Consider the following 11,731-nt stretch of genomic DNA (forward strand, 5'->3'; position numbering starts at 1 on the left):
TTCTTCTTCTTCTTATTATTATTTTATTTATTATTTTTTCTTAGCGGTACACGGGCCTCTCACTGTTGTGGCCTCTCCCATTGCGGAGCACAGGCTCCAGACACGCAGGCTCAGCGGCCATGGCTCACGGGCCCAGCCGCTCCGCGGCATGTGGGATCTTCCCGGACCGGGGCACGAACCCGTATCCCCTGCATCGGCAGGCGGACTCCCAACCACTGCGCCACCAGAGAAGCCCTCTTTATATTATTTTCATAGATATGAGATTATTGTCTCAGAGGTTATGCATCTCAAGGCTGTCATTATACATATTGCCACAGTGGTTTCCAGAAAGATGCTACCGACTTAGGCTCCCACTAGCACTACACAGGAATTTCCGTACTCCCAACCGCCACCAGAGAAGCCCTCTTTATATTATTTTCATAGATATGAGATTATTGTCTCAGAGGTTATGCATCTCAAGGCTGTCATTATACATATTGCCACAGTGGTTTCCAGAAAGATGCTACCGACTTAGGCTCCCACTAGCACTACACAGGAATTTCCGTTGCCTTGTTCTCTGCCTGACATATAGTAGCCCTCAGTATGCAGTAGCTGAATAAATTAATAAATAAACTACTGCTTCAATTTCTGTCTTGTTAATTCTGCTTGTTCCTGCCTCTAGTACAAGCTTTAATTCTTACCTCACAGTTTTAGTTTTCTCATCCAACATCTTTACTGATCAGTACTCCTTTTCATCTAAATCCTTTGTCTTTTCATCTTAACCTTGTATACTGTTTTTTTTTCTTCTCTGTACATTCTTATGACCTTTTTCCTCATCTCTCATGTTATCTTGTTAAGTGATAATAATTTTGTTAGTACAAGTTGTTAGGACAGCTTTCAGAGATTTTCTTCGAAGACACCGGTGTTATAGCACCTTTGTATATGCCCATGAGAATTTGTAACTTCATTTAGGAACAAGGAAAGATTCAGTCATTCAACATTCTTTATTCAAGCGGTATGTGCCAGGCACAGTTTTAGGCACTGTAGATAGTGCAATAAAGAAATACAAAGTCTTGTCTCTGACTGGGCTTAGATTTCCAGTCGGGGGAGACAATGATAAACGCAATGAAATGTAACATGTATGTGGAGATAAGGGCGTTGAAGCACAAATGAGCAGGGCGAGGAGGCTCCATGAGTGTTGGCAATGAAAGTTCCGTGGTGCCTTTTTATATGGGTTGTAGAGACATCCTCTCTGATACTTGAGCCAAAGCCTGAAGGATTGAGGGAGCAGACCTTACAGATATCTGAGGGGAATGCATCTGGATATAGAGAATAGCAAGTTCAACAGTCCTGAGGCAGGAGAATATTTGGTGTGCTCAGGAAGCGCCCATGTGGTTGGGACGGATCAAGTGAGAGTGATGTGAGCAAGGAGGTGTGGGGAGGAAGACGCAGGTCTGCTGAGCAGGACAGAGACATTGGAGGGTTGAGCTGAGGAGTGAAATGAACTGACTTATGTTTTAAAATGACTGCAGACCACCACATAAACAACAGGTTGCAGAAGAGTTAAGGGAAAAGCAGGGAGGCGAGTTTGCAATCTATTGAAATTGTCCAGGCGAAAGATGTTCTCTTCAGCAGGGCGGGAGCAGGGGAGGTGATGAGGAAGGAGTTGACAGATTACACAGTGTGCATATGTATCTCCAAGATGAAGTGACAGAATTTGGCGATGGGTTGGATGTAGCATAAGAGGAAGGGAAGAGTCCAAGTCTCAAGTGTTGTCTTGAGGAGCTGAACATGGAACCACCACTTTCGAAAATGGATAAGGTGGTAGGTGGAGCCCAGTTGGGGTTGGTGGGGCAGGGAGATCAGAGTTTGGATTTTAAACATGGTGAGGTCTGAACCGTATTAGATAAACTAAATGACAGTGTCGAGTGGGCAGCTGGCTGTGCAAATCTGGAGTTCAAGGCAGAAGTCCAGGTTGGGGACGTAAGTATAGGGTCATCAGTATATGGATGGAATTTAAGCTGAGAATCAAGAGGACATCACCTGGGTTCTGACTGTAATTAGAGCGAAGAATATCTCAGAAGGAGCAATTCCTGGGGTCCTCCAGCACTGGAGATCAGAGATGCAGAGGCAGGAGAAGAACCCACACACTGGTGTTCTGGAAATCAAGTCAAGAGCATATTTCAAGGCGGAAGGGACCTGCTGTGTCAAAGGCTACCCAGAGATGCAGTAAGATGAGAGCCCAGTCGATGACTGGAGATCATGTACATTTTGGTGTTGGTGGATTGACCACCTCAGATGTTCAGTTGGGGGGGTCTTTCATGTACACAGCACCCAGCCCAATTTCCAGTGCCTAGCAACCTCTGAATGTCCTGATGTGTTGTGCATTTAGCCAGTGAGATGAACTGAGGGAGAGCTTGGAAAGCCATCTCCAGGCCACGTTCTTTCTTCACCCCCACCCCCACCCCGCCCATGATATATTAGGAATCAGAGCTGAACTTCCCAGTGTGTTGTGAGTGAGTTCCCTTCTTCCCCTTCACCACTTGCCCTGTAGTTTTGGGGGACTCTCAGAATGTCCTGGAAACAGAGGTACTGGGGTTAGAGTGCATTGGCTGCTTCCAGAGGCAGTGACAGCCGGCTGGGTTCTGTTCTGCTGTGTTCTGAGACGCAAGCTTTGGGTCTCTTGGCTGAGGCTCCGGACTTGGTCGCTCTGCCTCACTTCAAGCTACAGACAAGCTTTGGTCCTTAAATTACGATTCACAGTTGAGTTTCATGGTAGTTGACTGAAATTCTGTACCCTCCCACCCCCGGAGTCTAGCATGGCCAGTGGTAGATCTCAGTGTTAAGGCTTTTCATCACCTTCAATGTCTCCATGTATGCTTTGTGGGAAGCAGGGAGAGGCCAAGTCAGAAACTGCTGTCTAGGTGCCATATATTTTTTTAATTAATTAATTTTTGGCTGCATTGGGTCTTCATTGCTGCACACAGGCTTTCTCTAGTTATGGTGAGCAGGGGCTACTCTTCGCTGTGGTGTGTGTGCTTCTCATTATGGTGGCTTCTCGTTGCGGAGCACGGGCTCTAGGCGCGCCAGCTTCAGTAGTTGTGGCACGCCGGCTCAGTAGTTGTGGCTCGCGGGCTCTGGAGCGCAGGCTCAGTAGCTGTGGCGCATGGGCTTAGTTGCTCCGCAGCACTGGGATCTTCCTGGACCAGGGCTCAAACCCGTGTCCCCTGCATTGGCAGGCGGATTCTTAACCACTGCACCACCAGGGGAGTCCTAGATGCCATATCAAGACGTAAGAAAGTTCTACGTTATAAAATTTCGTAAATATTCTTTAAAGTTACCCTTTATTATCTTGACTTAAAGAGGCAGTAGGTACATGTGTATTCTCTAGCCTTTCATTTGTTTTGTTTACACATGAGAATTATCTGTGTGTGTATGGGGAGGAATAATCAGAGTGCTGGGTCCATTGGGAATCTTTACAAGAGGCAGGGATCAAAAAATATCACCGTCATTTCTGCTGGCGCACTTCCTGCTTCCTCCTACTTGAATTGAGCTTAGCAATTGAGTAGCCGAGAGAAGAGCTCTTTGTCCTCTGTGTTTGTGGGAGAACCACATCGGGGGAGAAGACAGCACATGGCCTGTGGACAGGCAGCTTCATAAGACAAGGCCAAGGAAGGATTGAGGGGCCAGGCCATTTGTGAGTGGCTAATTCTAACATTCAGTCTGTCCCAAAGAGGTAGTGGGGAGGAGTGAGTGAGTGAGAGGAGTAGAAGGAAGGGATGATTTCTTCAATATTTTTGAGAAATCAAAATTTTTATTTTATGGGTAGGCATGACTGGTAGAGGAGGGAAGAGGATGCTTTTATCCCCTGTAGTCATTAAAACCCGGAGCCTCTGCAGTGCTAGATTCAGAAAGGAAATTAGCATGAAAATTAAATTTGTTCTATTCAAGAATGTAATCTAGGCATTTTATTCAATACTTAATTTTCATTTCTATCATGGTGTGAGAAGTAGGTAAAAAAAAAAAAAAAGAAAGAAAGAAACTAGCTGGGTTCCAAGGAATAGGCCTGGAATAAAAACTACTGCCTGATTGTTAGTTGAGAGACATCTCTAATAGTGTATATGCCAGGGCTGGGCGTTTGCTCATTTTATTTACCGCTCTAACATCAATCCTTGCAATCTGGAAGAGGTGTTAAGGTGTGCTAATGCAAGTCCCAGTTTATACCAGTAAAAATGGCATAAAAAGAAATTGAACTGTTTGTAGTGAGGTGGATGGACCTAGTGTCTGTCATACAGAGTGAAGTAAGTCAGAAAGAGAAAAACAAATACTGTATGCTAACACATATATATGGAATCTAAAAAAAAGGTTCTGATGAACCTAGGGACAAGGACAGGAATAAAGACAGAGACCTAGAGAATGGACTTGAGGACATGGGGAGGGGGAAGGGTAAGCTGGGACGAAGTGAGAGAGTGCCATGGACATATATACACGACCAGATGTAAAATAGATAGGTAGTGGGAAGCAGCCCTGTTAACACAGGGAGATCAGCTTGGTGATTTGTGACCACCTAGAGGGGTGGGTTAGGGAGGGTGGGAGGGAGATGCAAGAGGGAGGGGATATGGGGATATATGTATACATACAGCTGAATCACTTTGTTATACAGCAGAAACTAATGCAGTATTGTGAAGCAATTATACTCCAATAAAGACGTTTAAAAATGGCATTTAAAAACCCTAGTATGTGTTTAAAATCCATGTGTACAGGACAGGAAAAAAGCAATTTTCAGATTAATGTCCTAAAACATGGAGGGAGTGTATTTGATGAATACAAAGCAATCCTTATTCTCATGGAGGGGAAAGGCACATACCCAAAGGATTCTAGTGCCTGGTAGAAAAGACCAGGGCTATGAGAGAAATCCAGTGTGTGAGAATCCATGAGACATTTACATTTACATTTACATTCACTCAGTTGTGAAGCAACTTCACAGCCAAGTTGATATTTGAACGATATCTTTAAGAGCAGACATAATCTTAGCAGATAGAGCATGCAGAAAGAACAAAATACCGTTTCTGAGTTGGGATCAAATCCCCAGAGGTGCCTCCCTTACGTTGTATTCGATCGAAAGCATACACAGTTGGGCCTCTTTCGCAGAGGAATGAGGAGATCCCTAGATACACTATGTGGGATCATGTCTCCATGGAGTGGTGAAGATCTGACGTAGGGTGGTGAGACCGCAAAAAGGCATAAGTCAATGGATGAGAGATCATGACTCAAAGACATGACACGTCCTAAAGAGAAGCAAAAGAATAACTGTAGGACCCCAAGCCTGGGTAGTGTAGAGACTGATATTGTTGAAAAAGGAAATGAGTTCTATTTTGGACATGCCACGGTACTACAGGGTTGACATACATGGAAAAGAAGTAAGTGAAGGTAGCTGGAAACAGGGGTTTGGGTTTAACTAGAAAGAAATGACATCCATTAAAGTTGGTTCATTTGCAAGCTCAAATTGACTTAGATATAAGTTTATTTCCTCACCTGAGAGAAAGTCAAGAAGGTCAGTTCATCCGGCAGTTTAATAATGTCATCAAAGACCCGTATCATTCATCTCAGGCTGTTTGGCCATCACAACGCTGGCTGCTCCTAAGGCTGCTTATTACCACGGTTGCAAGATGGCAGACAGGCTCCATGCTTCTTTTTTCATATTCACTGGAAGAGATGCTGAGCCCTCATTGCTCTTCAGCGTATAAGGGACCTTTTCCAGAAGCCATTAGCCAAAGTTCTGTCTTCTCATAGGCCAGCCTTGGGTTATTTGCCCAGTTTTGAACCAGGGGGCCCCCTTAAGTGAGAATCAACTTCCTGGTGAGGCTATTGCTGACTGACGGGAGTTTGGTGGAGTAAATGTTGGGGGTTAACCACAACATTTACCATAGTTAGCCTTTATGAATTCTCTTAAAAATTGTGTACGTGTATCAATATGATGTGAGACCCTGTCTTTCAAAATTAGAACCTTGTAAGTCCTCGAGTTTCTTAAGGAACAATATAGAGAGCACAGGGGAGGGGACAAGAATATTTCCTCTGGCGTACCCACCAAGGATCATGTGAGAGAGTACTTGAGAAAATTTGTTCTGTTCAAGCAATCGTGAAGAGATCATGGTGGTGATGAGGTGAAAAATTGGTAACCTGGGTAATTTGTAAATACTTGTGAATACTTTGTGAATATAAAGTGTGAAAACTAGCCTCATACTTTTTCAGGCTTCTTCTGTAAAAATTCATGAAAGGGAATGGTGGGTTAAATGCTCATCTTCTTATGATTAAATTTTAAACTTAAGATTGTGGGTTTTAGGTACTGTAATCCCATGAGATCGTTTAATACATTTAGGTGACCCAGTAATTCTCTTGATGATTCTGTTTGACGATTCTGTGTGAAGCTCTTTAATGCTTACACTGTAAAGATCCTCAAAGCTCGTCATGGAGAGTATTTTTCAACACCAGTTTTATAGCACAATCCTGTGAAAGATTATCAAAACTCCTTGCTATTAAAATTAGATTGGGAAAAATGGGATTTATTGAAAATTCCATAGGAGAGACCTATTAGAATCAGGAAAAGGATGGAGCAGTGCTTTCTAGGTTACATTCAGGCTTTTAACTTACATATTTTTGTGTGCTACTTGCTGTTACTTAAATTTTCTTTTTTATAATTTGGATAGCTAAAGTGCTTTATTAGATCTGTAATGAATTCAGTGTCACAGACCTGCATGGGAAGCGTTGGTCTGCCTGTTGCCATTTCAGGCTAAATAGAGAGTTCTTCGTACATTTGTCAGAAGCTCATTTGCCCTTTCAACCTGTTCTACAGCACCAGGAAAACATCCATCACAGACGGCCAAGAGAGCTCCTGGGTCAAGCTTGCAAGTCCTCTGTGTTCTTAAATCCATTTCTACCTCCAAATCAGACTAGCTTCCTGGGAGCCCTTAGTCGTAAAATACTGGCTTTGTGTCAGTTTCAAGTTCGGATGTATAATGAGGTTTAGGATATCCATGTTGCCTTCTTTCTGAATACATTTAAGTTCTAGGGTCAGGAATATAGCTCACAGCTGAAGAGGAGGCCAATGGAAGTGCAGAGAGAAACCAAGAAAGAGCCTCTCCCATGACCTGAGTTCACCTTAACAAGTCTTTATTGAGTATTCACTGTGTGCCAGGTGTATTAGGGACACGGTACAAGTGTGGTATTTTCATACTATAAAATAACTATGAATTCAGCTATGAAAATTAGCATTTTTATAATTAAAATCATTTACAATTTTATAGTCAAAATTAATATATACTTAGAGCCCCATTCCACCTGAAGGCAAGAAAACTCAAATCTAATCTTGCCCATTTCTTCTCTCCAGCTTTTTCAGATTTAAGTCCAATCAAATCAGGATATTCCCTAACCCCTCTTCTGCCCCACAGTTGTTATCTGACCTTGGCTTGGTTTACATGGTGACAGAGTCATGGCCCCGTTGTGGGTCTGTGGAAGCACTTTGTTCTATGCACCTAGTTGCTATGCCAGTGATCACTGCAGCACCTAGCATCCTGTCTGGTCTTTCTATTTGGTTAGCCCTTCACGATGGCATCCACTGGGGTGTCAACTTTCCCATCTGATCCATGGCTTGAGGGACCGTGCAGCACAGGTCACCCAGTGTTCAGCTTCAGCCCTCATCCCTTCATCTCAGGCAGGTCATCTCTTTGGGTCAACAGGTCTGCTCTGTCAGCCAAAGGTCCTCTCTGCCCCTAGATCCTGAATCAAATCTGCAAAGTCCCTCTTTCACATAAGGAAACATACAGCTTCCAGGGATTAGGATGGGAACATTATTTGGCATACCACAGTCACTTTGATATTTACCAACTAAAACCAGGAGTTTGTATTCTCCCCCTTTGCCACTATTTAAAAAGAGATCATTAGGATGATTCTGACTAAAAATGTTAAAGTTTTTTCTCAAATAATATTTATAAATGTGTGCTCATCACTAAAAGGTGTAATAAAATGACATTTGTCGTCTCAGTAGGCTTAATTTTCAGTGGGATGTTGGTGGTTCCAGTGACCTCTGCGTTGCCCGTTTTGCCTCATTTCTTCGGGAGCAGTCTCTACAACGATGGGCAAGATGATCCATTGTGCTGTATGAAGAACATATTAGAAAATGTTTTTATATTTGAAAAGAAACATTTTAAGCATTTCTGGTATTTCATAGAAGGGTTGACACAGACATGCTTTGTCGTCATGGCTGTGTTAGTCACGTGTAGTGCAGAACGCATAGTGTAGTACGTAGATGTCCTGAGGGCTGAATGGGCACCCCACCCCGCAATGGTTTCTTCATTTGGCATGTTGTGATGTATTACAATTTATTTATGTCATCACTTTGCAAGCAAGATTTTTAGAAACATGAGGAACACGAAGAAGAACATCTACAATTTTTCCAGTGATGCTTAAAGTCAAGTAAGATTTAATCTCTCCTTGACATACTACATACAGTAATAAATGTTTACAAGCATCTTTTGAGCTTACATAATAGCAGATGCATATAACGGCAAATCTCCTTGCTCTTCCTACTGAGGTTAAAGTGGCTGAAATAAAATACTGGAGATAACATGGAAACTGACACAAGTATATTCCTTTGTCAGCAAATATTGCTGGAAGAGGCACAGAAAACATCACTGAAGTAGAGAAGAAACAAGAATGAGAACAAATAATTCGGTGTGAGACGTTTGCTCCATAATACAGGTGTCTCCATCGTATCTCAGCTTATGGTATTTGCTAAATTGTTTCAATGATGAAATCCAAAAAGAACTATTTATGAGCCATTAAAATGTTTTAGGAGACTGATACTCAACAGTAAGTTACTTCTTTATTAAAAACAAGGGACTCCCCTGGTGGCACAGTGGTTAAGAATCCGCCTGCCAATGCAGGGGACACGTGCCGTGGAGCAACTAAGCCCGTGTGCCACAACTACTGAGCCTGTGCTCTAGAGCCCACGAGCCACAACTACTGAAGCCCGCATGCATAGAGCCGGTGCACCGCAACAACGAGTAGTCCCTACTCGCCACAACTAGAGAAAGCCCACGTGCAGTAACGAAGACACAATGCAGCCAAAAATAAATAAATTTTAAAACAATTTATGGTAAAACTGGGTACATTTACCCATTGATGGAATGACTATTTTGGAATAAAAAAGAGATTCCAGAATATAGTTACAGAGTCTCTATAATATTACTATATTATTTTTACTGCATCATTTATTGCAAGTTTTAGTCTCAAATTGTAGTCAGAAATTAGCAAATGTGGTTCATTTTATAAAAAAGAGGATTTTTTTCCAGCTTTATTGAGGTATAATTGACGCATAAAATTGCCAGATATTTAAAGTATACAACGGGCTGATTTGATACACACGTACATTGTGAAAGGATTTCCCCCATTTCCCACCTCCATCACCTCACACAGTTATCCTTTTTATTTGGTGAGAACATTTAAGTTCTACTCTCTTAGCAAATCTCAACTATACAATACAGTGTAATCAACTATAGTCACTATATTATACATTAGATCCTCAGACCTTACTCATAATTGAAAATTTATACCCTTTCACCAACGTCTCCCTATTTCCTCCACCCACAGCCCTGGGCAACCACTTTTCTACTCTTTAAAAACAAGATCTTGCTCCAGTGTCTCGTCTGCAGTCGGTTGTGTGGAGGGAAGCGTCTTGGTCCGTAGGCGTGAGGAAGGGAACAGCATCTATTGTCTGTGTTTGACTCCGTAGTTTGGTCCGAGGCCTCCTGGAGCTTTCCCGGGGCGGTGAGCAGAAACCGCCGCGACCGCCCCGCCCCTCGCCTCCGTCCCCGGGACCGGGAGGGACCCAACCCGCGTCACGCCCCTCGGGCGATCGCCTTTCCCTTCCCTGTCGTTGCGTCCGCATCGCGCCCCCGGAGTCAGACGGTGCCCCATAGATGGCCAGCTTTCCCCCCGATGGCCAACGAGTAAGAGATGATGAGATCACGTACTACAGGTGAACTCTCAGCTCCTGCAGCCCCTTTTTTTTTTTTTTGCGGTACGTGGGCCTCTCACTGTTGTGGCCTCTCCCGTTGCGGAGCACGTGCAGGCTCAGCGGCCATGGCTCACGGGCCCAGCCGCTCCGGGATCTTCCCGGACCGGAGCACGAACCTGCGTTCCCTGCATCGGCAGGCGGACTCTCAACCACTGCGCCACCTTTTGACAAGAAATATGGCTGTGAAAATTGGACTGTTGCTTTTGCCTTGAGAACTTTCTCTTGCATGGCACCAAGAATATCACCAATTCAAGCAGTTTAAGATTGTCAAGACAAAACAGTGATGGTGGTCAAAAAAATAAGCCTCGTGAACATATAGACTGTGGCGATAGAGTCTGGAGTCTTGCTTTTGGATCTTCAGTTCCAGGAAAACAGAGTCGCTGTGTAAACATAGAATGGCATCGATTCAGATTTGGACAAGATCAGCTACTCCTTGCCACAGGGTTAAACAATGGGCGTATCAAAATATGGGATGTATATACAGGAAAACTCCTCCTTAACTTGGTAGGTCATACTGAAGTGGTCAGAGATTTAACTTTTGCTCCAGATGGGAGCTTGATCCTGGTGTCAGCTTCAAGAGACAAAACTCTGAGAGTGTGGGACCTGAACGATGACAGAAACATGATGAAAGTATTGAGGGGCCATCAGAACTGGGTGTACAGCTGTGCATTCTCTCCTGACTCTTCTATGCTGTGTTCAGTGGGAGCCAGTAAAGCAGTTTTCCTTTGGAATATGGATAAATATACCATGATACGGAAACTAGAAGGACATCACCATGATGTTGTAGCTTGTGACTTTTCTCCTGATGGAGCATTACTGGCTATGGCCTCTTACGATACTTGAGTTTATATCTGGGATCCACACACTGGAGACATTCTGATGGAATTTGGGCACCTGTTTCTCCCACCCACTCCAATATTTGCTGGAGGAGCAAATGACCGATGGGTACGATCTGTCTCGTTTAGTCATGATGGACTGCATGTTTCAAGCCTTGCTGATGATAAAATGGTGAGGTTCTGGAGAATTGATGAGGATTATCCAGTACAAGTTACACCTTTGAGCAATGGTCTTTGCTGTGCCTTTTCTACTGATGGCAGTGTTTTAGCTGCTGGGACACATGATGGAAGTATGTATTTTGGGGCCACTCCAAGGCAAGTCCCTAGTCTTCAACATTTATGTCGCATACCAATCCGGAACGTGATGCCCACCCAAGAAGTCCAGGAGCTGCCGATTCCTTCCAAAGTTTTAGAGTTCCTCTCCTACCGTGTTTAGAGGATGCTGTCTTCCCTAGTATTAGGGACTGACAACACACTTTACACAAACCTCAAGCTTTACTGACTTCAAGGTTTAGGAGATTTATTTAATTTGATACATTCTTGTATTACATTTTGATCAGTTGAGCTTTTAAAATATTATTTATAGACCTTAGGAGAAATATTTCTGAACATATCAAATGTAAATTTTTTTCTAAAATGTAACTGTGAAAACATATACATACATGTATATATTTCTATATAAGCTGCTGTGTGTTGAATGGACCCTTCTGCTTTTCTAACTTTTAGTTCCAACATGTATATATTGCTTCAGTAGAGCCACAATATGTATCTTTGCTGTAAAGTGGAAGGAATTTTTTCATTCTGGGACACTGAGTTAGATGGTAAATACTGACTTAAGAAA

The 11,731-nt window shown here is 43.2% G+C and overlaps 1 protein-coding gene across 1 annotated transcript; it reads left to right on the forward strand.

The window, feature by feature from the left end:
- Positions 1–9,956: 9,956 nt before the first annotated feature.
- LOC103070140 (WD repeat and SOCS box-containing protein 1-like) lies at positions 9,957–11,326 on the forward strand. The gene is given in 2 exon segments (XM_082931050.1): positions 9,957–10,003; positions 10,537–11,326. Coding segments are annotated over 2 exon segments (837 nt in total).
- Positions 11,327–11,731: the final 405 nt, after the last annotated feature.

Source organism: Lipotes vexillifer, unplaced genomic scaffold (genome assembly GCF_000442215.2).
Source record: "Lipotes vexillifer unplaced genomic scaffold, Lipotes_vexillifer_v1.1 scaffold994, whole genome shotgun sequence".
In the NCBI taxonomy this organism is placed as follows: domain Eukaryota; kingdom Metazoa; phylum Chordata; class Mammalia; order Artiodactyla; family Lipotidae; genus Lipotes; species Lipotes vexillifer.